The sequence below is a fragment of the Prionailurus viverrinus genome, chromosome B1 (assembly GCF_022837055.1).
Source record: "Prionailurus viverrinus isolate Anna chromosome B1, UM_Priviv_1.0, whole genome shotgun sequence".
Taxonomy (NCBI): domain Eukaryota; kingdom Metazoa; phylum Chordata; class Mammalia; order Carnivora; family Felidae; genus Prionailurus; species Prionailurus viverrinus.
This window is the reverse complement of record NC_062564.1, coordinates 13989544-14017195: the sequence shown is the minus strand read 5'-3', so window position 1 is coordinate 14017195 and position 27652 is coordinate 13989544. Positions and strand designations below refer to the sequence as shown.

Genomic DNA, 27652 nt, shown 5'->3' with positions numbered 1-27652 from the left:
TTTTCGTTTCCAAAGTCCTGCGCCTTTCCAGGCAGCCTCCGCTGCCCCCCAGGAGAGACAATGGGAAGATGGCGGCAGGAGGGACCCAGGAGGCGTCAACAACTTGGAAAACGGAGGTGAACATAAAAGACTCCGAAGGAAGAACAAGAGCTGCACTGGATGGATCCAGAATCTAGGATGAAACAATACGTGGACTAACATGCCGTCTACTCACAAGCTTTGAGAGAAAACGAGGACCACGCGAGCGAGGAGTTAGGGAAGGCAGAGGAATGGTCCCACTTGGGTCGTTCAGGAGCAGGAGGGCGAAAGAAAGGGTTGGGATGCACAAGGGGGAGGCTCAGCTTTGAAGGTTTCCAGGATCTCAGGGAGGAGCATCTGGTGGCGGAAAGTGGACCCCGAAGGATTAACGGAGGCACCAAGCCGAGGGAGATCGAGTCTGTAAATCCACACGCTCACACGCTCTGCCCCCTCATAAGCAGACTTTCTACCTTCCTTTCCCATGTGACCTCCTTCAGCTCTTCCCAGGACGCCCGTGCCCGCGTCTCGTCTCCAGAATTCGCTTCTCCCGGTGCTGAGCAGGTGTTTGGACCCCGTGCTGTAGACCGCACCTCGAAATTCCAGATCTGAACTCACCGCTTGTCTCCGGCCTGCTTCTTCCCTGCGTTCCCCTACCACCCAGTCAGCTCAGTCGGGGGGGCCCTTTCTCCCTGTCCCCTGCATTCAGTCACCAAACTCTGTTTCATTTCCTAATGGTGAGTCAGCCCCCTTCCCTGTACGTTCTGTGCCCAGCCTTGGTTCAGGCCTTCATTTCTTTCTTTTCCTTTTTTTTTTTTTTTTTTAAATTACGTATTTAAATATTTATTTTTGAAAGAGAAGGAGGGAAAGAGCATGCGTCGGGGAGGGACAGAGAGAGAGGGAGATACAGAACCCGAAGCAGGCTTAAGGCTCTGAGCGGTCAGCACAGAGCCTGACGCGGGGCTCGAACTCACACACTGCGAGATCGTGACCTGAGCCGAAGTCGGACGCTTACCCGACGGAGCCCCCAGGCGCACCCCCCTAGCCCCCCCGCCCCCGCCTTCATTTCTTAACTAGATCGACTGCCTCCCACCTACCTTCTCCTCCGTCATCCTCACACTGTCACCAGCTTGATCACACTGCTTCCCTGTTAAACTCCTTTCCAAGAGCCCTGTCTACCCACCCCCCCCCCCCCTACGTCACTACAAGCCTGACCTGAGTGGAGCTGCCATTTCCCTGGGTCTCTTCTTCCCCCCCGCCCCACGGGCTATACGTTCTTTCCAAAAGCTGCCACGTTTGCTCCTGAATGCATGCTTTCTCTGGCCTAGAACACTCCAGCTCTTTTTGCTAGCTTTCATTCATAATCTTTAAGATGAAGCTTAAGAGTGCCCCCCCCCCCCCTCGGGGGGCTGCTTCTTGCCTTATGCCTGTCCCCAGTCCCCAAGCTGATGGGGATGGTCCTCTTCTGTATTCTCACAGGGCGGCTGACACTCCACCTTCGCGCTCAACATCCTTACAGCGACCCCTTCTCTGTCTCCCTCCGGGGACCCTGAGCTCCTTGAGAGGGGCGAACGTGCCTTTCCGCTCTGCACCCTCCGGGCGTGCAACGCTGGTGCCCGGCCCACGCTGCGTTCCCTCTGAATGCACGGTGCCCAGCGAACAAACAAATACCGGGCGATCGTGGCAACATCGATTTGGCTCAGTCGGGTAAGCGTCCGTCTTCGGCTCAGGTCACGATCTCGCAGTTTGTGGGCTTGAGCCCCATGCCAAGGCTCTGCGCTGACAGGGCAGAGATCAAGAGTCGGATGCCTGACCCCCTGAGCCAAGCAGGTGCCCCTAAGACTTCGAATTTTAAGATTCGGTCATCCTATTTCTTGATTCACGTGGGAGTTGTCTGATGCTTTTGGACACTTGGCCGTTTTGCTCTCCCAGATGGGAATGCTCTTGTAATCAGAATCTCTTTTGTTACTCTGACTCTAACCCAGTTTCAAAACGTCATCTGCGAGTAAAGAACTTTTCTTCCAGTCTCTTGGGGTGGCCTTTCCTTGCCTTTACTAGAATTTGGTTCTTTCTTCTTTCCTTTCCCAGAGGTGGAAACAGAATCAAGTCTTTCAGCTAACTGATGCTTGCCTTCTATTTATTAAGTACTTAAAAAGTAACTATTCTTTCAGACAAACTACAAGGTTTTTTTTTTCCATTTTTGCTTTTGATACACCACTTTTCATTAAAGCTTTCATAAAATTTTGTATACCACTTTTCATTTTCCCAGAGACGGGGGAAAAAAAAAATCTTAACCCATAGAAGACTTAAATTCTGAAAATAGGTTTAAACAGAACAAAACCTAGTTTTTAGCCAGAGACTAGAAGTGGTATTTCCTTTACATTAACAATTCTCACAGTATAGATGTGTGTGTGTGTGTGTGTGTGTGTGTGTATTTTATATATATACATATACATATGTGTATATATATATATTTTTTTTTTTTTTTGAAGTGGGGAGGTCTCACTTTACAAACTGCAGATTTACCAAACTGTGGGATGAATCGAGGTCTGAGAAGTCTGTTTGGAAGTGTGTGTGTGTAGTGATGGATGGCAGGGTACTAACTGAGGTGCTGGGTGAGCTGAAGTATGGGGATGGTACCCCAATCATCTCATCTTCTTCGCACACTGCCTTCCCCTACCCGGGAGAGAGTTCCCCACATTAGTTCTGCACTCCAGCCTCAAGACATTCCAAAAACATTCCAGACCCCTGGAATATAGGCGAGGGGCTTTCTCTGGGAGGCTGGGGCACGAGGGTAGCGAGGAGTGAGGGCTGCTAACGCTGATTTAATTTTGATATCATGGACGAGCCAGAGATACAGGATAGTCTCTGGAAAATACCCAACCGGGGATCTTCAGTTTCTGTGCTTGTTAAAAAAACACGAAGTTCCCTGTCACTGGTTGTCGGTGTGCAATCGCTTGTCCTGTTATCAAATGAGCCTTTAAAAGTGGTTGGCGGCTGTACCTCCGTCTTAGAGTAAATCATTGGATAATCACTGTGTAAGAGGAGTTGTGGATGTGTGCAGATATGAAACGATCAGATTTAGACAGTCACATAATTAGTTTAAGGAGGGAACTCAACACTTTTGAAAGCTACATTTACTCACTGTTGAACCATTATGGAGCCATTCAGCACATCTAGAACATTAATTTGCTAAATGGAACCCACGGAGGGGGTTAATGTAGCCTCACGACTATTGATACAATGTGAATTATACTGGGAAAAATCTGAGAAATTTTACATTTTATAAAATTTTACATTTTATACCGAGATATAATGAGAAAACCTGTTTTTATTTTCTCTGGATTTTTTTTTCAAGTGATATGAATCACCTACAATTTCCCCATTTCCCTTTCCCCTTTCAAATCTAGACAGGACTAACTGTATCTTAAAACTAGACTGTGCAAGAAAATTGCATTAAATCAAGTAGGAATAAAAGTAGAATCTTAGTGGAATCTGTCAGGTTAATGTCTGAAATATACAAGGGCCACTTTATTCAACTGTCCACACCCTTCTGTTTTCTTTCGTTTTCACTAATGGTCTCTGGGAATACACATTCTGCTTCAAAATTTAAAGCAAAATCATCGAACAGTTAAACAAAATCGCAAAAACGGAAATCAACCGTAGCTTTTCCCCATGATTTTAAGTGATCCCGCAGGTAAAAATCACTTAAAAATCATTCTTAATGTCTCAGATGCTCTCCTCCATGAAGGCAGGAAGAAGAGGACACACTGGTGGGGACCAGACGGGAGGTGGGTGGTGTGGTCGGGATGGGGGCAACAGGCGATGGGGATTCAGGAGGCACTTGTCACGATGAGCACCGGGGGATGTATGGAAGCGTTGAGTCACTGTATGGTACACCTGAAACTAATTATCACACTGTGTGTTAACTAACTGGAGTTAAGAGAAAAACTAAAAAAAAAAAAAAAAAAAAAAAAAAAGTAAGTTTCCAACGCCATTTTTGGCAGACAAAACAAAACAAGGCAATAAAACATGGCTTCGGTGTTTGAGTTTTCAGGCTTGGATGTCAGCTGCCTATCAGAACAAAGCCTATTTCTCCTCTTAGTTTTGTCCTGCAGAAGATGCCTGCACCGTTTTCCTGACATCACAGGCGGCTGCAGTAAAACACACATAAGGAGAACACAACATGGCACACAGATGTCAGGCTATTGAGACGATTCAGTGTCACCGGGAACGGACAAGTCGTGTCTCATTTGGAGTCACTGTCACTGAGTTTCCCAAATTACCTGCATTTTCTGTGCACTGGTTTGGGTCTTAGCACAGCCCCTCTTTACACTGCCTGTCTTTCCTCCTCTGAGACCCTCTCTTTGATACTGTCCCCGAGTATCAGAACTGATGTCAGTGGGAGTCATGGGTTTGCCACGGGCACAGAGTTAAGTTCATTATAAAGAAATGGTTCAGAAGCTCATTCTGAAATTGCTAAGCTTGAATGAGGGACAATAAAACACCCAAATGAGAAGCTAGAGACCCATAGATACCTACATAAACGTGCAAAAGCTGAAACCCGTTTATTTACTCTGTAAATCTGAATATAGCTCACAAAAGATCGTAGAGTCAGCTCCACAAATAGAAAGCTCTAAATACCCAGAGTCCCAAGATAGAAAAACTGCCACCAGCCTGGTGGTGTGTCTGTTCATATCAGTTAGAACTCGTAGCATTTTTTTTTTTTTCTAAAAAACCTCTTCTTTAGCCAGACAGAAGAGCTTCAGAAAGATGTGGTCAAACAGTTTGTATTTTATGGGGGTAAGCAACCGGAGAACTGTAAAATGCCCTCAACTATCAAATAATTTATTCTATCGCCCCATTCAATATACTGGATTTGCTTTTGTGTGCATTCGCCTGTAAGAACTGTAGTTTCACTTTGGGTCTGAACTAGCCGGTGAGATCTTTTTTTGGCCACCCTGAAATTATTCTAGCTAAGGACTCCTAACATGTGATAATTGTTTTCAAATGGTACAAAGACCAGCACGAAACGGTCCCCTAATACTAAGCGAAGGGAGTAACGAGTCTGATCACACTGTCCTCACACAAGGGACCCCATTAGCTAGTCGGATATCCTTTGTACTGCCTGCCAAGTCAATGTGAGAGGAGGTCTTGGACGAGATGGCTTATTCAATCGGTAATAGGTAGTTACTCAGTTCATGAAGCATATTAATCTAACTCAAAGATTTCAAAGCTGAGTTACAAACCCTGTGCTACCCGCTGTGGACTTCCTATCATTCCGTCCAGGACCATGTCTAAGAAGACTGGCCACACCTCTAACAAACCCCAATGGGGACACAATCATTGCAAGTAACGCAGACAGCACCCGCTGCTACGGAGAAAATGCTATCTCTAGGTTTTGAAATGAAGGCTCTTGTACTTGGGAAACTATCTGTGTACCCTAAAACATCAGCCTCTTCTACTGGCGACTGATAGGAATCTCAATTTCTTTTCCTACAGTCATCCTTCCTGATTCCGGGTATAACAATACGCTTCCACGGCACTTGCGTGGGGCATGTTTTCTGTCTTGACTCTCAGCTAACTCCTTAACCGCAACATTTCAGAAGAAAGTGCTATCAGTATGAAGTCATTTATTTTTGTTAATTATTTTACTCATAGCACCAACTGAGGAAGTCCTCATTTTGTAAAGCAAAGAGAAACTGGGTAAGCATGTACTATTGGGTAACTATATTTAAAAATATAAGCAACGAAGAATGAGATTAGTCAATATTTTCAGCATCAGTTATCGGCAAAACACTTCAGAAAGCAAGACAGCAGAACTTATATGGTACTCTTTCAATGGAGCCTGGACAAGAGCCAGGTATGGGTTCTATGAGGCTCTTCTCTATAAATAATATTAACTTGTCTACATCTTTGGTTTATCTCTCTATTCCTTCCACCAACAAGTATTTACTGGAAGAATTCTGTATGCGTTCCAGGAGTCACGGGAGCCACAATTAGCGTGCATCTTATGAAATACTTTCACATTTTATTCTGTATTCCTAGCAACTGTGGCACATTAATGGTAAACTAAAGTTGGTACTAAGAGACGAGTAATACAATTAAAACATATAAGGTAAGTAATTGAGCTAACGGTCTTCTAAAATTTCTTTGGTAGAAACTATAGTGACTGTATTTTTATCACGAGGCAAATTTATTGATTCTGGGTCTCTGCCATCTGTTTCTATCCTCTAAAGCTTTTAATCTCAAGGCTTTTAAGGCACTAGGCTAGATAGAAAGCTGGACACGTACGACTGGGAATCTGGGCTAAAAAGTTTAATTTCTCTTTGTGCGATCTTTGTGCAGAAAGATGTCTATAAAGCCTGTGTCAACTCTAGGCACTGGTGTCATGAATGTCATAGTAAACAGGTGTTTCTCAACTGGGAATGGTGATTCCTCCCCTCCCGCTGCCCAATCTCCTTGTGGTTTTCATAGAACCCAGTCTGACCGTTGTCAAGCCTCCCACATCCCCTCTTTATGAAATTACCAAACATTCTTCTAAGTCTAAATTAGACACAGAGTATTGCGAAAATCTGAAGGGGAATATTACAGATATTCCTGGTATTGTGGGGGTGTGTCAGCTCTCCAATAACAGCAACCACAAAGGAAGTCGGGGCGGGGGATTCAGAGCCCCCTGCTGTCCCCAGCACCTCCACCCAGGCACATGTCCAAATCACAGCGTAATAAGCAGAACCTCTGGTCAAGGCTCTGATGAGCAGGGATCAGGGCTAAGTTTACCTGTCAGGAGCTACACACTTTCGCAGACAGGATGTGCTTGTCAGAACAGAGATCACTATGGGAGGGGCTGTTTGGTAAGGACCCTCCTGTCCCTTCTTTCATGCACTTACTTTTGAATGTGTTTTAAAGTTTCTGAAGCTTAGAAGAGATGGGCCCTTGCTCTTTCACAGCCAAAGTATAAAAATGTACAGAAAGAAAAAAATAAAGGATCGCTTGTTATTCTGACATGATAATTCCCAGTTACGTAGGTTAAGTGCCCTATGTTTCTTAGGCAGTTGTTAGTTATGCCTTGGCTGCAGACATGTAGAGAAAAAGTAATAAAAACGTGGGTTTTAGAAAGTGGTATTTCTGTTAATTTTATTAGAAAAAAATTTTTTGAAGCATGGGTTTATTAAACTACTGTATTTTTAAATTATACAAAACATACGTGTGTGTATATTTATGTACATATAGATACATGATTATAAGGTTTATATTTGGTAAAATATTTTAATAATGCTTTTCGTATTAGTTGCCCTAGCTTATTTAGATAGGATTTAATAGTTATACTTTAAATATGATATGTGATGAATTTGTATTAGGGAAGGAATGATTGTGAGGTATTTACGTTAATTACAAACTTTTATTCTTTATTTTTTTGCTTTTCTGTTTTTAAAAATGTTTAGTTATTTTTTTTTTAATTAAAAAAAATTTTTTTTCAACGTTTATTTATTTATTTTTGGGACAGAGAGAGACAGAGCATGAACGGGGGAGGGGCAGAGAGAGAGGGAGACACAGAATCGGAAACAGGCTCCAGGCTCTGAGCCATCAGCCCAGAGCCCGACGCGGGGCTCGAACTCCCGGACCGCGAGATCGTGACCTGGCTGAAGTCGGACGCTTAACCGACTGCGCCACCCAGGCGCCCCAAAAATGTTTAGTTATTTTTGAGAGGGGGGAGGGGCATAGAGAGAGGGGGACAGAAGATCCCAAGTCGGTTCTCTGCTGACAACAGCGAGCCTGACGTAGGGCTCGAACCCACAAACCGTGAGATCATGACCTGAGCTGAAGTCAGACGCTTAACGGACTAAGCCACCCAGGTATTCCAAACGTCTGTTCTTTAAAACCACGCTTGCCCCTTATAGTCACGAGATTGGCTTGCCAACTCAACCTCTACTTTAGCTGCTGTGCTGATTCTTAACTAAAGTTTGATGTTCGAAGTTTGCATATCCGTTATTAGAGAAATGTGCCCTCTTTGCACGCACCATCCTTTCTTTTAAAAAAAAAAAAGGTGAAAAAATCCCAAATTTGTTTTTACTAATCCAGATCAACTCCGCCAATGGAGCGTATCCCTTTGTCTAATTTTCCAAAGTTGATTAAAATCCATTTGCGGGTCCTAAGTAAACCACAGTTATCTGCTGTAGGAAGTTCATGTGTCAGCAGTAACCCACACGATGAACTTCTATGCAATGTCAATTCCCGGGAACAAATAAGGACACACTCAAAAGCGGCCCGCAGAGCAGAGCCTGAGTCCCAGACTGGACTGAAAACTTAATTCTCTATTTTTTTTTCTCCCCGGCTTTTAACTAAACTGAAACCCTCCCAATGGCACCATCATTTCCTGAAGGTCTTATAATCAGAGCAGCTCTCCTGCCCAGTCTCATCTGATGGTAGCACTCTTCCTGGACTCTTTTTTGCCTCTTTGGCAATACAGCCCGCTATCGCTTTGAACACGGTGCAAAGGAAGCGCTTTCCATTAACTTCCAATTTATTCCTTTCCTATTGCGATCCTAAAATGAGCAACAGGAATGCTAAGAACAGAATTTTAATGTAATTCAATTGAAAAGGTTTGTTCCTCTGACAAAATCATGCTGCTGGGTAACATTCATTTTATTAAAAGGGAACCTGTCAAAAAAGAAAAGCAATTCAAGCTACAGGAGAACTCAGCTTTATGGAGAAGATCCGTTCCAGAAAAGTTGTACGGAAAGAATATTTGTATATTGGATCGTTTTCTTTTTCTACTGACTTGTATTATAATTGTAGAGGTGTGCTCCTACAGAAAATACTTTCGCCTTCTCGTATCATTGCAAAAATCACACTAAGGAGCTCAATATTCATCTCAAGGACTATTCTGCATTTGTCAACATGCCATCTAATTTCCCCTTACGGTTTGTGCGACGTTAGTGAAGTGAACAGTAATCGAAAATGATTTTACATCTGCGTTCGCTGCAAAGTACATATCCCATAAAATATACAATGGCTGATTCTCATTTCATTCTGACTGACCTCACAAAATGGGACCGTTCACACGGCACATTGCCTGGACCACTACTCCACATAGTAGAATATGCTGGCAGCCTGAACCTCATACTTTTTCATCTGCTTCCGCAGTGACGGCACTTGCTGATTTGCATTTCGTGGGAAGGTCCTTTTAAGTGCAGTTTAAATTTCCAGTAACCGCTTACAAAAAGCGAAGGCTTTCTATTTGGTAAGAATGGCATTTGTAGCACTGACATAAACAGCCAGCTTCATTGTAAATGTTTACAAAGATTTTCTTTAATGCTTATTTATTTTTGAGAGAGAGAGAGAGAGAGAGAGAGAGAGAGCGCGAGCACGAGCGGGGGAGGGGTGGAGAGAGAGAGGGAGGCACAGAATCCCAAGCAGGCTCCAGGCTGGCAGCACAGAGCCTGACGCGGGGCTTGAACCCATGAGTCGTAAGATCACGACCCGAGCCGAAGTCAGACGCTTAACCGACCGAGCCACCCAGGCGTCCCCGTCATTGTAAATGTTTTTGAAGTTCATCGGTGACGGCTCCCAACATAATCAGCTTTATCACCTGGGCAAATGTAGACCCGGAGGGTTTATGCGTAAAACCAAAACTGTAGGATATTTCTCCAAATGTCTGCTGCTAATATACTAGGTGCGTATGAAGCAAAATGTTAACCCTTAAGTAGAGGCATTGACCACGATGCCAATGACATGGAAGCCTCAGAACTTTTCATTGTGTGGGTCCCTCCCAAGGCCCTGAGTCTAATTTTGTATTTTTCAGCGGGGGGGGGGGGGGAATCCAAAAATTACAGAAGCTCCAGGGCCCCCAAAACTTGGATCCCACCTGCCCTTCAGAACGTACATTTTTTAGAGTCTATTCACCGTATCACAGCACTTTATAATCAGAGCAGAATGTGGATATACTTACTCAAAAAACGTTGTCCATCCAGTTTCATCACTTTTTGTGGCTAACAGGCCACTGTTGCCATGGTACGTAAACAAAACCAATTCTAGCCCTTGGGCAGTCATGCTTTTCAAACATCCATTGGTTCCTATCGTCAACCATATCACTTGGTTATCTGGAGACACCACCCGAACTGGCATCCGATTCGGGTCCCGTCTAATCCTGAGGGTGTTGCCATTGCTGTCTGTCACAGCAGTAATATCGTTATCGTTGCTGTAGCTAAAATTGTACAGGTAATCACCAGTGACCAAACTTACAGTATACTGGTGGGTGCCATTGATGTCAAAGATATAGAGTTCCTGGTCAGCTGGGGAGGCAACTTCATAAAAGTTCATGGAGTTAAGGAAAGGCTTGTTCTTGGACACGGCCCGGATCCGGATATTCCCCAGGTCCGCGATATACAGGGTGCCATCCGGGGAAGCGGCCAGGGAGGACGGCGCGCTGAGCTTGGCGTCCTTGGCGTAGCCATCTCCACTCTGGTAACAGTCACAGTTGGCGTCGTTTCTGCAGTCACACTCTGAAGGTATTCCCGCCACCAGGGAGATCTCCCCGTCTGTGGTGACCTGCCGGATTCGGTTAATCTTCTTCTCGTCGGTTTCAGTAATGTACAGGACCCCGCTGTACGACACCGCGATGGCGGTCGCCGATTCCAGAGTTGTCTGAACCGCGTGCTTCCCCACAGAGTATTCCACGCCTGGAACCTGGCAGTGCATGGGCCGTCCCGCAGCAATGCGCACTTGGCGATTCTCAGTGATCTGCAGAACCACGTTATTATCCAGGACGTAAATGGAGTTATCCATGGGGTTAATGGCGAGGTCAGTGGGCCATTCCAGACGTACCTTAATGAAAACGAAAAGGTCTGGTTAGTCAGTGACTGCGCAGCAGTTCGTTTGCCAGAAGAGTAAATTAGACCATTCAAGGAAATCACCCTTAATTTGATCAACTGTTTCAAAATTGTTTTTTGAAGAGCTACTGTAAAATAAACTTAAAAATCTGGAGTGGAGACAAATGCGGGAAATCGCACGTTAGTGAAAAACGCCGCTTGCTGAAGGATTTGCAAGTCATAGCCAAAGAGCAAATGAACCTCTAAGCAGTGAGTTAACAGGCATCAATGATATATGAACACATATGCTCCTTTAGCGGTAACACCCACCACACGTCGAGGCTTTCTAGGTTATGAATACGTGAGTGTTTTATTGTGTTTTCAATCAGGCCAACAGTTAAGTCCCTAATGCTAAATAGAAGTCCCTTGGGACTAATCACAGTGGGTTCTCTCTACTACTTGAAGAGCTCATGCAATCAGAAGATTAGAGGTTTAAGCTGTTTTGTTCTTTTTGGGATATCTGCCTGCTGCTACTCTACTGGTATTTTATTACAAATGCTTTAGCACTGCTTAGTGCTAATTGTTTGTAATCTCACTGAATTCATCAAATGCAGAACTACGGAAGAAAATAACTTTTTTTTTTTAAGTTTATTTATTTATTTTTGAGAGAGAGACAGGGTGAGCAGGGAAGGGGCAGAGAGGGAGAGAGAGAATCCCAAGCGGGCTCCACGCTATCAGCACGGAGCCTGAGGTGGGGCTCGAACTCACGGAACTGTGAGATCATGACCTGAGCAGAAACCAAGAGTTGGATGCTTAACTGACTGAGCCACCCAGGCACCCCCAAAATAACTTTTTATTAGCTCCTGAGATACACTTCAACGGAACAGCTTTGTTACAACTAACACCACACCCGATATATCCAGTTTAATATGGGGCCGTCACAGTCTACTGACCTGGTAAATCAAGACACTTAGAAGAAAAACACACAATGCAGCTTGAGATTTTAACTACCTGGCTGATGTGCATGCTGGTGTCACAAGTTAAGGGTCTGGCTGAAGTCAGATCGTTAGAGCCCAGGAGAGTTGATATGATCCCGTTTTGATCAACTTTTCTGATCATGGTTCCATCAACAAAGTAGATTAATCCGTTCTTATCAATTGCCATTCCTTTTCCAAGAGAAGTAAGTGTTACCAATTTTTCAAACGTGATTTATTTTTAGGCCCATCATTAAATTCAATGTTCAACCCCGGGGATAACATGGGTGGTAGGTAGCAGGTAAGACTGCAGATTGTAATTACATTAGGAAAAACCCAACAGAGGCATTTCTGACACAAATCAACATAAAACGTAATAAATAACCCAAATCGGTAAGAATCCCCACTTAGTGTACGAATCATACAGGCTGTACCTGAGTTTTAACTGTAAAATTATAACATCTGTATACTGTTGTTGACTATCAATGATAGAAAGAGGTCAGATTCTGTTACTCGGAACTTAGAGTAACTATATTCTAACAAAAATAGATCTAAGCCAAGGTTAGCGTTCTGTTGACCTTGTTACAATGAAATTTGCTATTATGAATAATTCAGTACAACAAATGCTTTTTTTCCAGTCCTCGTTCACAGAATAGTTGCTAGCTATAATGGAAAAAAAAAAAAGTCTTAAACCAAAAAACATTGTAATGAAGGGGATAGTGCGTGAGCAAGGAGTCAGTCCCAACTGGTTTAAAAGCTAGAAACCTTTGTCACACAGAATTTTAGCCCTTGTCACCTCTAGAAATTCCTCACAGCAAGCATTTTTTCCCATGGCATAGAAACAAAAGTTTAATAGCTCCAAACTGGGTGAGGACTAATACGGTTGCTTAGTGATGGTTTTTAAAGAGGCCCGGGACTCATTCATGACAAAGACATTCCAGGACAATGAAAAGAATCTGGACACTTCCTTGAAGTTTAACAGGATGTGACCTGAATAATACGGGCTAGTTGCTTTATTCTTTGAAAAGGTGAAAAAATGGTATGATAAAAAAATGCCAAGAACCCAGTATTTGCTGTAAAATCAACTTAGGATTCTAGCAGTTTCACGCCAAATGGCTTTTAAAAACACTAGATGTGAAACAGCTTTCTAGAACACAGTGGAGGGTAAAATGTTAGACTCAGCATTAAACACAATCAGGCACTAACTGGGTTTTGTATCTTTTTTTTTTTTTTTTTTTAATAAAAAGAAATCCTCAAATTGATAAATGCCAGTACCTTTGGGACTCATGAGTGTCGCCTCCACAGCCTTCCCTCCATCTCCACATCTGGCTTCATCAAATGGAAGGCACTGCTCCCCCGTCCCTGCAACCACTTCAGCATTTTTAGTCAAATCTTTTGTACCCGTCAGTGACTTTGGGCGATAAATTCTGCGGGTGTTAGTGTCAGAAACATACAGATTTCCTGTGACGGGATCGGTCGCGAGGTAGTATCTATGAGCTGGGTTGCTGCTGTAAAAAAGGATCACACGTAAACATCGCGAGGCAGTTACTCCTAATCCACGGGGGTGAGGGGGGGGGTGGGGGGGTGCGTAATGAAAGGCAAAATAAAACAGATCATGGGAAACTGATTATAAACTGAAATCCATTATTAAAGACTGGAAAACGAACAGCACATTTACTAACGACTTCAAAGAATGGCGGAAAAGAATGGGAGGCAAGCTCTAAAAGGATTGCTTTCTTTCTTTGCTGGTGGCTGAGGATTTAGTTTACTAAACTTATTAAAACAGCCATCTTGGAAAATAACTCCCTTTAGAAGGCAATACGCTTCTGGCCTAAAACAAAGAAGCAAGTTCTCTAAGTCCTTTTGGATCAATGAAAAGCCATTAATAAATTGCTCTTGCGTGATCGACATAAAGTTTGTTCCAGGGGGAGGGTGTCTCTATCAGACCCCGGTGAGGTGTGACATACTACTCATGTCCCTTGCACCTCCTCAGAGGGAATTCTCCTGTTTTGCTACAAATCCAAATCCCATGAACGCCTGCCCCTGACAAAATGCACCATCGGGTCTGTCTTCGTTGCTCTATCATAATCCAGGAGGGCGATCTGATGCAGTTACAGTGTTTGTCTTGAGCAACAGGGTTACGTACTAAAAGGAGGTCATGCACGTGTACGAGGCTGTCTCAGCTGCCGGCCTCATGCAGTGAGCCAGAAGGGTAGTTCTGTCAAGTTTTACTTCAAAAGTTGTAAATGAAGCTGCCTGAAGACCGCTCTGCGGATTTGGTGAGAGGTAGGCGTTTGTTCACAAAACATACTGCCTCACTGTGACACGTAGAAAGTAGCTCAAACGTAAACTATCCTACCTCCCGTTACCTGTGACAAATGGGAAGACCGACATTACCAAGCAATGGACAAATTAGGACCCTTAGTTGGAATTAAAAAGTTCACTCATCTCCTTATGAACACTCAACATCACATTCTTAGGATTAATGGGATTTTGTACCACGCGCAAATATTGCCTTCTGGAAACAAACATTCCAGTGTTGCGACAAAGATGTTGACAGGCAAGAATCCACTGGATTCTACATTATCTTCACGACAAACTTAGCGTTTTACCAATTTATTCTCATTCTCTCTCTCTCTTTTCTTCTCTCCCCGCCCACACTTTTATACTTGTTTCCATTTGTTTTACATGTGAATATCTAAAAGATGTAGTATAAATCTAACTATATGAAAATATTTGTTCTAAATAATGGTGTAGTGTTCTCACTACTCAACGCTCTTCCTTTGAAAGTGGTGAATCTGTGTACTTCAGGGCTCCTGTGAGAGAGTCTACTGCTAAAATAGCAAGTTCTCGGTTTCACGAGTGTGTCTTACATCGGGTGCCCACGTGGGCACAGAGCTGGCCACACGTGGCGTCTGTAGAGACCCTCTGGAGCTCTGAAGCCTCTGGCTGTTAAGTGGATTCACGTGGAAACACCGAGACTCGCGAAAGCTTGACCACCTCCAGGTTTCGGTCTCCTTTCTACCCTTCCATATCTTTTGGTGACAAGAGACATATTTGAGCAAGAGGTATTGAGTGTGTGATAAGTGTGAGAGGGTGACTAGTGAAACAAAGGATTCAGGGAGATACAAGTCACTTGAGACGAAGATGCTTCAGAACCACTGGGCTATGGACCCCTTCCCATGTGAAGTGTCATTGTATCGCTTTTCTAAGTCGATGCCTGAAATGTCAAATGCACAGACGTACTGCCTTCCTTAATGTGGTAGTTTATTACTCTGTAATGAAGTGAAAAGTTACGTATCAATATCATCTTCAGAGTAATTTTAAGAGATTCTTCCCCCCTATGAACAGCCTGATATTGACGGAGCCGGTCTTTTAGATATATGGTTGGTGACTGTAACGTAACGCAATCACACTGGGTCTACTGTGAAATACCATTGTGGAAAGACTTCTCTTTTCTTTCCTATCTCCTCAATTATACACTGATTAGACCTAGTCATATAGCCAGTTATGAACACACACACACAATACACACACACACACACACACACACACATTTTCCTGTCCGTTGTGTACCTATGAGCATGACCTCTAGACCAGACTGCCTGGGTCCGGATCCTAGCCTCCTCACTCACTAAACCTCATGACTTTGAGCAAGTTATTTAACTCGTCTGTGCCTCCGATTCCTTATCTGGAAAGGTGATAATAATAATACATATTTCATAGGATGCTGAGAGGGTGACATGAGCTAATACAGATAAAATGCTTAGAACAGTGCCTAGTACGTAATACATATGCAACAAGCATTAGCTGTTCTTAATATCTGCTTCTGTCCTGCCTCCTCTTGGGTTGCAGTGTGTCTTTTGACTTGTAACTCTACACGGTATAGGAGTGCGACGATTATCGTTAGCTATCTAAAGTACGACTAGCTTTCTGGAAAGGTTAAGAAGAAAAACAATGGCTACGTTCAAATTTGTTTCCTTGGTCGTGCTGTTAGGCTAGAACATCCTAAACTATTCAAACAATGCAGACCCTTCTTTAAACATGCACTTTGAATTGTTTCCAGGGTAATGAGGATAAAGGTAAATGAATAATGCAATCCAATGTAAATTCAGTCGGAGCTAAGCATTCATATGAAACACCTTTATAGAGCTGCAAGGTCACTTTTAAGAACATAATATCAAGAAGCCTCTCTTCCTTTTTCATGTACAAAGGGTGGAAAGGTACCATATCCATGAGACCATGCCAGGGTCTTTTTGTCTCAGTGCTGAAGTACTAGAATCAATTGTTCCTCTGAATTTTCAAAGCGAGAGGAGTTATGGGAACGTTCAGTAATTTTTCAAGTGGAGGGTAATACGCAGAATTATTCATTTAAGTGACATCCTTTATCAGAAGCCTGGGATAGTGGGACTTAATCATGAAGTCCTTTTCACCCTCTTTACAGGTCTTTTCTAAAATACCTGCTGCAAAGGCTATTTGCGGAAAACTCCTTCAAGAGCAACTTCTAGGAGACGGCTTTAAAAATAAAGAATTTTAATTCATTTCTTCAATCCAAAGATGTATAAAAACAACCCAAATCTTGGATCATGATCTCCCTGTCCACTTAACCCACTTATAACTATAAACTGTCCAGACCTATATAAAATGGTTAGTGGAGGGATTCTCCCTTACCCCCTTTTATCTCCAATATTCCATGATTAAAAAGCATACTCCCTAAAAGAGGTAACCTATTTATAGACACACACATATTTTTGCACAAAAGCCATCATGCTGTTCTATATCTTGCCTTTCTCATTTAATAGCGTACAAGGGAGAGTTTTAATACTGAGCCATTTTAACTATATAAATCATGAGTTTACAATAAAGGAGAATAAGAACTTTAGGATCCTGACAAAGAATGATATAAAAAAATCATACAGAGTTTTGATGTGCCTCGTTCTGAGAATAAAACAACGGATTTTTGAGGTGGCCCCTTGAGCTACAGGTCGTAAGTTTTCTTGGTGCAAATATAATGGACATTAAAGTCCTACGCTTTGCCTTTATTGACATCAGCTTTATTCCAGTGGGACGGTAATAAGAGAATGCCCAAAGTGGTGCTTATATTTGGATTTCCTGTTCCACAGCAACTCCTTCTTTGAAGGCACAGAAGTTTCTAAATCAAGCAACATACGTCGACGGTTTTTCAAAATGTCTGCCAAATGAAAGCACTAATTTTGCACACAGCTCCATTGTCCAGAATAACAAATGTGGAGGAGGAGTATGTGGCCCTGGAGAAGAGAGTTTACTTCTGGAAACATTCCCCACAGAATGGTAGGAAATGAGAACTGGGGAAGTTCTTTGCAGCGCAGCTTAGCGTGGCAAATTAGAGCTGGTTCTGGGACCCCAGCCCCTTTCAAAGGAAGAGAGGGAGCAGGACCAAAGCACTAAAAGAAAAAGAAAAAGTGAGCTTGGAAACTTTCAGTTGACTGGAGGCAGAGAAGCTCTGAACAATACATGGGATGGGTCTGGGGTTCAAGGACACCTGACACAAGCAGAGTTTTCTGACAGAATGAGTTAGTACTTGCGCTCCAGATTCCCGAAACGCCAAAGCCCTGGAGAGGCTGGTGTGCGGGTGCAACTGGGTGATGAGTTTTCAGGTCAGTAATACGTCTCATGTGGAAACGTAAGGCTACGATGACTGAGTGCGCTTGGCTGCTGGTAGCTGGAGTGCAGGATTTACAAAATGCATGGCTTGGGGCGCCGGGGTGGCTCAGTTGGTTAAGCGTCAGACTTCGGCTCGGGTCATGATCTCACAGCCTATGGGTTCGAGCCCTGTGTCGGGCTCTGTGCTGACAGCTCAGAGCCTGGAGCCGGCTTCAGATTCTGGGTGTGTCTCTCTCTACCCCTCCCCCACTCATGCTCTCTGTCTCTGTCTCTCTCCCTCTCTGAAAAAATAAACTGACATTAAAAAACCCCCCAAATGCATGGTTTGAGGGAATCTCTGTTCACCAGGAGAGGTTTAATGGCCTTCTTGTACAACTGACCAAGGTTTTCATTTCAGAAAGTCTGAAAATAACATTACGATTTTCACTAAGAGCAGCAAAATCAAAGCAAGTTGACACTTTTAGTATATTGCACCTTGATGACTCGCGCTGCATTGCCTAGATCACCACAATCCCTAAGCCGACCTCCCCATGGTCCCATCCCATGGACGCGCAGCCTGGATTTGCTTATTCATTTTGTCACAATGCAACTTCTTAGACTAGAGAAATATTTGCAAAGAACAAGCTATAGAACAGAGATCATTAGCACTTTAATCTTTTTATTGGAAATTGTGCCGTAGCCTTTAGGACACAGAAAAGCATAAATTATACTTATGTAGAACAATAAAATGCCTCTTTTCTGGCAACTAAGACTGTTTAGATGATTGCAAGCAGGGCTTTGGGATGTGGTATTTCTGCGCCTGTTTGATTTTTACATATTAAGTCAAGAAGTGCTGAATCAAGCTTTTATAATTTTGTATCTAAACGTTCACTGATTCAAGTTCACAGACCTGTGATTGGCACCTTCTTTGATCTTTTAATTGGTAATATAAAATTCACAAAGTTGATTTTTAGTCCTACATGTGTCATTACCTCTTGGCTGGTATTAGTTAACTAATTTAAGTCCCTTTATTGTGGAATTTTAAAGAATTAGAACAGGGATGAGCCAAAATTTACTACCTACAAAAGGAGTTTGTTATCAAACTAATACTATAAACGTCACGGGGGGAAATGTTTAGCAGAGCCGAGAGAAACTTAAATGTTAAGAATTTCAGAAGCTTCCATTTATGTAAAAAATTTAATATGTTGATTGAGTAGTATTTATATCTATTCATTCATTAAAGTCTAGCCAGAGACTTTTACTTGATATAATATCCTGGCAGTATTATTACATTTGGTATGATGGGTTACTTTGAATTTTAAAATTAAGAAACCTATGTTTTTTTACATTGATTTTGTTATTCACTATTTTTATTAATTATTTCCTCCATCAGTCCAATTAATGAGTGTGGGAAACATAGTGAGAGGACCAGACGCATGCATTTTTATGCATGAATCGTTAACTGACTACACTGTTCATTTTTGTGTCTTTAGACATAGTTTACAATTTCTTTCCCCTCCTATCATCTGTTCCTAAGCGCTTCATGACTGTTACGTTAGCCATGAAAGTGGGGATAAGGAGAAAGCCAGCAGGATCCTATCATCTAGGATGAGCAAGATGACATTAGTAAGCAAATGGAAAGAAGTATCTGATAAGAGTTTTAATTTTTTGAGCTAAATAGAGTAGTTCAGTGAGTCAAAATATCTTGCTTTTGTGAAGCCAATTTTGATTGATTAATTATGAAACAAATGGAATCCTTATTTTTGTCATTTCATTAGTGACTTGGGCTCAAAGGCCTTGGATATTTTCTACATCTTCTTCCTTACCACCCATATACAGTGTGTTCATTCTCTGCCTTTCTTTATTTTATGGGTTGATTCCCTTCATTGCTAGCCATACTAATTTAGGTTCCTAGCATCTCATGGTTTTAGGCAACGGCTTTCTAACTGATCCTAAACACTGACATTAGATTCATCTTCCCCAAAGGCCATTGGAGTATGGCGCCATCTTGTTCAAGATCAGAAAATGGTTTCCCACTGTCTCTGTTGTCCCGTAGGACAGAAGAGTAACTCCTCAGAGCACTCAAGGCCCTAAGCAATCTGACCCTAACCTGGCTTTCTACCTGTATGTCTCATTATTACCAGCATGGATCCCCTGCGCCACCCAGGTAAATTGGATTCTTCTCAGAACATGTCTTACTCATGCCTTTCATAAACCCCAGTAACATCATTTGTTCTAGATTACTTCTTCGTGACTATCTTCCTTTCTTCCTGTTTTTCTGTTGAAACAGACTTCATTTTTAGATGTAGGTCAAATATCAACCTTCCAGAGAACTTTGCCTTACCATACCCGTATCTCCCCGTAATCTCTTCCTCAACAGAACTACTCTCACAGTACAAGCCACGGATATGATGAAGCATCAAAGAATGATACCGAGGATGTCACTTAGGCTGTTACATACATATCCTGTCTCCCCTACTAGACTGTGACTTCTGAGAGTATGGATTTTCTTGTATTACTATTTGTCCAAGTGCCTAGTACACGGTGAGTGATCAGTCAACACCGACTTAGCAAGGATGAATATAAAACCCAGTGTCTTTTACATGCAGGGCCATAAGGGAAATGCAGAAGCTCATATTTAGCCAGGATAACACACAGAGGAGAAAGGTGAAGGGGGATCATGAGAGAGGGATTACAATGAGTATCACTGCCAAACACCATGAGTTAGTACGTAATGAGCTCAGATTACAAAGTACCGTTAATAATGTAGCTCTCGCCTCTTTTCTTCCAGAGAAAGAGATTATGGCTCTACGTAATTTGTCAAATGACTGCGAAATAAATTTAGCTTTTTATATACCTAGGTAATTATCCCACAGAATCCCAGCCATTTGGACACATCAACACTAGCTCGGTGGTGCCATGGAATGCACACTGTTCAGAGTGGTTCCAATCTCTGCTCCCCATCCCTCAGTTATGTTTCTTAGGCAAGAAAAGTAACCTCCTTGAGCCTCAATGGCCCCATCTGTAATCCTAAAGGACTACTGTGTGGATCTGCAATAAATACATAAAATATCTGGCCCTGTGTCTGGCATGGGATAGAGGCTGGTTTGTTAAAAAGTAGCCTCTTTGGTAGTTTTTTCTGTAACGCCTGCAGCATTTTCACGTTTAGTTGGTGTCTTTCCTCTCTCCTCCAGTTACCAAGAAGCCAAGGCCAGAAAAATTTTGATATTCTGCCGTGGTTTGTAATAGCAGAGATATGCGGGTGCAGCAGTCCGAAGAAATGCAGTGTTAATCTGAGCTTGCGACCGGGCTATTAGCTGATAGCACGCGATCAAAAGGGGATCTTGGGAAAAGGTCGTGGGACCATGCCTGGTCATACTGATATTCAACAGCTACTCATCTTCCAGCAGAACTTTGTTTTTTATTGCCTACTTGTCAGTCTCTACAACACAGTTTAAAGGGATTATGTTGATTTATTCATCTCAAGGATCTCACATGAACTATCACTTCTTTTTCCCGCTGGTACCATTTCATTAGATATTATATTGGCCAAGCTAGATGCGGCACATCCAACATGGCTTGCTTTTTTTTTTTTGGCGAGCTTTACTTCAAAATCTATTGTCTTTTTCCTTTTTTGTTGTCCTGGGGAGAGTTTTTCAGTCAACAGTGTCCATGCACAAGCTTTTACCTTCTCTAGCTAAGTGTACACATCAAATAGAATTTGAAAAACATCTGAGCTGATACTCTTCCTTAGCTTTCAAGAAAGTCTTTTCCTTCGTAAGAATGTCAGTGAAAACATTACTTCTTAAAACTCAAATCTAGTAACTCTCTTAGCTGGGGAAAATATAAACTACAACAGTGATGAATTTACCAGAAAGTTAACAAAGCGTAAGCGTTAGGGTTCTCTCGTATGGGTTCCTTCCAAGCCCAGCGAGGGCCCAGGCAACACATGATCTTATGTTTGTAAAACTCTGTCAAAGTAAACTATTTTGAGATTCTTTTTCTTAAACAGAATCCCCCAAATTGAATAAGCTTTGAGCCCAATAAACCGGGATCTGCCCTGATTATTGGTCAACCTAAACTTGCCCGAACGTCTACTGTGCTTTGAATTTTGTTCTGTTGAATAGGGCTTAGATTAAGTGAGCTGGTAACTGAAATTGAGAAGTATTTTTCTTACACAGAGATGTGCGTTGTGGTATTTTTTTGTGACAAGTTTTATTAACCAATTTGAAAATAGCTTTTCAGATGATATTGCATAATATACTTTACAATATACTGCAGGATAATGGCTCATTTAAGTAGTTTTAATTCCTTCGATGTTCTGTGATACGGAGTTTCCTCTCTCATGATGAAATATTCTTAGAAAACAACGTCAGAGAGTCACATCAAAGTGCAAAAAGGACATTTGAAAATAGATAGTAACCTTTCAGCAAGATGCTTACCTATGTCTAAAATCTTTATTTCTTGGTGGAAGCAGATAAAAAAGGTGGGAAAAAAAAGCACAGTTAGAAAAAGTTTCTAAAAGATAATAATGAGTTGCATACTGAGATTTTAATCATTTGTATGGAAAATCCCCAACTTAAGCAGAAATAACACTGGAAATGAATTTTGTAGGCCAAGGCTTAGCAAATAATTTACAGAATGGGATGATTTTCATCATCACACTTAAATGAACAACGCAAAGCAACAATTTATTACTTTCACCCTTGGTATTATAGCTAATGGGTTAACCCAACTCGTGAACTTGCTTATTGGAAAGTTACCGCCTTAGTTCATTTACTATTATGTTCTGATACTGCAGGGAAATACTTTCTCTCTTAAATTTCAACAGGTGTGAAATAAAAGGCTAACAACCTATACCATGAGGTTACTCTAAAGGGATTTGAAAATCATAGTTCCATCCTATCAGAGCATATAAAATTCCCTGGAATCAGTGAGACATTTTATATCTTGGGTGACTTTATAGTCTATGCTCTTTTATAGGGCATAGTATGTATATACGTGCTTTTCCCAACTTTAACCAAGAATCTAACTTCTTTCTAAGGAGAATTTTAAACATGGGGAAGGTATACTTAAATAATACACTGGTACATCAGATTAAACACTTAAAAAAAAATAAAGGCATGCTTAGCTTTGGTTAAAATCCCAAATGAAAGGGGTGCCTGGCTGGTTCGGCCAGTAGAGCATGCGACTCTTGATCTCAGGGCTGTAAGTTTGAGCCCCACATTGGGTGTAGAGATTACTTAGAAATAAAATCTTAAAAAAAAAAAAAACCCAATTAAGGAAAGACATACCTGAGTTCCAAAACGCTTGTTACGTTTCCAGAAGGGAATATTCGGCGAACGTAGTTGAAATCCCCTACATACAGACTGCCATCGATCCCACAAGCTAACGCGACTGGAGCCAATAGCTTATTGCCATCGGCTTGACCATTGCAGCTCGGGCATGAGATGCTGCGCCTGCGGCCGTTGCCCATGATGCTACTGACGACCGGAGGCTGTTGGGAGATAAACTGGTTCTCCCCATTTCCCTTGTACAGTATACCTAGAAGACATAAAATGCATTTTTCTTGGGATAAAAAGTACACAGATGCAATGTAACCACGCCCACTCTAGAGTTAACTGTGCTTCAGTGCTTTGTAGATACAGACTGGGAAAACTCTTCTTTAAAGTTCCAGAGGACAGAACAAAACAAGAACTCAGTCACTTCGTGTAAAATATTGTGTGACAAAATACAAAGGATATATACAAAAATCGCGATCTGTTGCGAATGTAAGGAAGGGGCTGGTGAAAGAAACAAGGGATCAACTAGGAAAATGGAAAGCCCGAAATGTCAACATCGGTGCTTCTCAAATGTCGTTGCACACTGGAACGGACTGGGGAGCTAACAAAAAATACTGATGCTCAGATCTCATCTCGAGAGACTCCGATTTAACTGGTCTGGGGGGCAGCCTTTTAAAAAACCCTCCAGACAATCCTAATGTGCAACCAAGTTTGGGAACCATGCTCTACACAATGTTCTTCAGGGAATACCAAGTTTGCCTAACTGCCGAATGATGTTAAAAAAATTATATATTAATCCAATAAAAACTGTGTGCCACAAATATGAATTTCTTCCGAGTTGATCACTGATTTTGAAAGAGTTAAACATACTTTATAGACAATAGAGTTAGAAAGCATATATTAGACCTCCTATATACTGCTACGCTACCGAAGAACATTCTTGGTTATTCTCTGATCTGACATGAGCATGCCCACACATGCAGTAATTCAAAATTCCAAAGGTAACGAAACTATTACGGAGAGGCAATTTATTATTTAAAGAGAATTCTGCTTTAAGGCATGAAAGTGCCAACAATTTTAAGAAGACAAAACGCCAGTCTGCTCCATCATGGTCTTCAATGAAAATCTGAGACAAAATCCCGAAGGAATATTAAACATTTTCATAGTTAGAAACTAGATTTGAGTTGAGATTCTTGTCTTATTCCTTTACCATTATTATATATAGATCAGATCAATGGTTTCATTTTGGTCTGATGTATACTGGACGGTCAGCTGTTATCACTCCATACATATTTCATGACGCTTCTCAGTGTGTTATTATCTGTATAAACCACCTGCTATTTTGACTTTGGAAGTTGCACATATTATATATTTATTGAACGTTCTCTATTTCAAAGCGGTTCTTCAAGCCAACGCTTATACTTTTTAGCAGATACACTGTGAAGAGAATCCATCCCCAGAAAGAACAAACAGGAAACACGAGAAAGTGTTTTTTCCTCCCACTCTGGGATAATTTTAAAGTGGAGAAGAGATCAGAATCATTATGTTCCTCTGAGAGCTCAGCACGCTTTTAGGTGGATTCTATGATTACTTTTTGAATGCTCTGCTATTTGAGTGATGTACTAATCACAGAACAGTTACACAGAGACATCAGGAAAGATAAAACAGGTTTATTCAAATTTAAGAAAAATAGTCTCAATAAGGCTGGATCATAACAACATATGAAAAGCCTTTTGCCTTAAATATTCCAAGAAGACATTAGTGATACCTAAGATCCTTCTTTCTGTGATTACGTTATTTGACAATTAGGGAACTACCATTTCCTGTACGAGCCACGTCTGTAATTTTCATCCAAAGAATCCCACCAGTCAGCCTACTTCTCTGCTGAGCCTGATTTATTCAGTCATTACTTTAAACGACTGGTCCTTCATGATTCTCCTCTATTATGACAGAACAAAAAGACGAACATTAGAATATTTACTTTCAAGTTCCAGGTCTGCACAAACACCTGTCACCGTCTCCATTTTTGCCTTCTCTTCTTCTTTAAAATGTGTTCATAGCTCATCCACCTTGTCGTGATTACAAATCACTTTGTTTATTCAATGAGACACATGTCACTTTGAAAAGCCCCTACTTGTCAAACTGTTCTTGGATGAAATGTGAAATCACAATCGGTTTACCCCGGGAATTAGGTTAACACACATTTAAAAACAACATACGGTGTATACTTTACAGCAGTTTTTGGAGGACAGAATTTTGGGTAGCCCAGTTTTTACATCGGAACTGATATTTTAATAAAAGCGAACCATATATTATGCCGGTAGAGAAAGTGTGTGTGTATTTTTATTATATATACATATACAGAATATCTACAACTTTCTCAGCTCTACCTGAGTACTGTACTCAGTGTTGGATTACACTGTTAGGGGAAGGCCTTTCCTGGAGCTCTTTGCTACTGGTTCACGATCTCTTAGTGAAATCCTGGGGCTAGCTGGTGGCGAACCGTACCTTACATTCTCACGATAACTAAAACATTTCTAGAGAGGCTCCCCCCGTTTTGTTTATAAAGAAACTTCTGAAGGAATCCAGCAATCGGTCACACTCCGTGAAATACGATTTCCCCGACTTTAATCAAGAGCAGCCACGAGCACATTCGGCACAGCCTGAAATACCACTGGTCCAGACACCGCCGACGATTAGAGGGAACATACGGAGCAGCCTTCTTGGTTGGGAGTCTTGCTTTCCCCACGCGTGTGCCACACGTGGCACTCGCCGTCAGCTCTGCTCCCCAAGAACCTTCCGGGGTGCTCACTGAGAGGCAAGCTGACGTCCAGGGCAAAGCTGGAATGGGGACAGAGCTCGGCACTGTGGGTGCTGAGTAGGAAAGGTGTGGAGGGTCTTCCTGGTGTGGTTTGCCTCTTACTATTGGTTTGCTCAGTACTATATTCTTCCAGAGGTAAGGCACCGGGGTTCTCAAGCCCTGGCTTAGAAACTAATTTGGATTTAGTACATTCGGAAGCTGAAAATGCACCCGCGCCGGCTCCAACAACAATTTTTTTTTTTTAAATGAAAAGAACAAGTATCAAAGTAACGTTAATCTGAAAAAGTGACCGTTAATCATAAACACGTAGTTGTATTACATGCTCCGTTCAAAATTCTGAACCTTCCAAAAACCTCCGCAAAGTCAAAGCTCGATGATTTTGCCAAGACTGTGGCATCTCCTTCTCTGGCTATTTGCAGAGGGGGAGTAGAGAGTTATTAGAATGACGTGGTTTAGGACAGGTGGCTACAGTAAGTTGCACGAAGGCTCCGCTTTTCTAGAAAAGTGCCCATAAATTATCTGAGATTGTAGCTGGCGTGTGGGCAAAATGTTAGACACACAGCGAGGACAACAGAAATTGTTTAATATCAATGATATTCTTTATGAGACTATGCTGGTCAAATTTTGTCAAGTAACTGGTCTTTTGGTTTGTGATATCTGATACATGGTTTTCCAGGGCATATTCACCCATAGTGTAAGGCCTACTATAAGGAATACTCTTCTCAAATTATTCATGTATTTTTTCCCCTCATATTTACAAAGTTAAATAAGAGTATAGGAACCCAGTTTGAGCAAGAGAACGATTTTTTTTCTCACATACAATTTGAGAACTGAAAATAAAAATCGACATACTCAGACTACTTAAGGATTAAGATCTGTTAGAAACATTTTGGTGGGGCGCCTGGGTGGCTCAGTCAGTGAAGTCTGACTTGAGCTCAGGTCATGATCTCACGGTTCGTGAGTTCAAGCCCCGCGTTGGCCCTGTGCTGACAGCTCACAGCCTGGAGCCTGCTTCGGATTTCATGTCTTCCTCTCTCTTTGCCCCTCCCCCGCCTCACACTCTGTTTCTCTCTCTCTCAAAAAACAAACATTAAAAAAATTACCAAAAAAGAGAAATATTTTGGGAAAGTACATGGATTTTTATTTTTTCTTTACTTTTAAAAAAGTCCCCTCCCACTCCCTTTTTGGTAAACCTTCCTAAAGCACTGTGGATCAACTCATGGACTGACTATAGATATAGACACTCCTAGAGAATCTGTGGTAGGGACGACCACATAGAGTACTTTCAATGCAGCATTAAAGTCATTTATAACCAAATGGGAAAACTATTTTGGTGATGAATATACGAATGTTTCAAAGTCCACAAGAAGATTGTTAGGTAGTTCCCACTTCAGACTTCTATGGTCTTGGAAACATTTTTTAAAAAAAAAATTTTTTTTTTTAACGTTTATTTATTTTTGGGACAGAGAGAGACAGAGCATGAACAGGGGAGGGGCAGAGAGAGAGGGAGACACAGAATTGGAAGTAGGCTCCAGGCTCTGAGCCATCAGCCCAGAGCCCGACGTGGGGCTCGAATTCACGAACCGCGAGATCGTGACCTGAGCCGAAGTCGGACGCTCAACCGACTGAGCCACCCAGGCGCCCCGGAAACATATATTTTTTCTCCTACTTCTAATCCTACAGCATGCATGGGATGAAATGTTGCCACAATCTAATCCATCCGAAGGAAAGCAAATCAACTGAGAACAAGATCTTACCATTCTGAACGTCCAACACATGATGTTTATCTAATGTCCAACCACCCATGTTGGAAGCGTCTAATTCATAGCCTTGTAAAATGGCGGTCCTCTTTTCCCACAGAGTCAAGTCCAGACATGACTCGTATTCATATCCAACTGAAACTGGAATCAAGACAAATCACAGTTCATCTTAGCTACAGGCAGAGACGCAATGTACTGTTTTTGATAAAACGCCTTTCTTCGTAGTCGTGTTCTAATACTATATTTCTACTCATTTATGAGTAGCGTTTATTTCTATGTGAGAGGGTTTGGCCACATAAAAGGTATTTTTCTAAAAAAAAAAAGCAATCTTCAAGTATTATTTTTCTATCGACTTGATAGGAAACTA

At 42.0% G+C, this 27652-nt stretch overlaps 1 protein-coding gene across 1 annotated transcript in view; it reads right to left on the bottom strand.

The window, feature by feature from the left end:
• The window catches only part of TENM3 (teneurin transmembrane protein 3), a 451388-nt gene that overhangs the window by 30884 nt on the left and 392852 nt on the right, over positions 1–27652 (bottom strand). The window contains exons 17-21 of the mRNA XM_047856975.1: positions 27283–27426; positions 22717–22966; positions 13076–13308; positions 11838–11992; positions 9968–10842 (exon numbers count right to left, since the gene is read on the bottom strand). Coding sequence (XP_047712931.1) covers positions 9968–10842; positions 11838–11992; positions 13076–13308; positions 22717–22966; positions 27283–27426 — 1657 coding nt within the window. The remainder of the gene's footprint in view (positions 1–9967; positions 10843–11837; positions 11993–13075; positions 13309–22716; positions 22967–27282; positions 27427–27652) is intronic.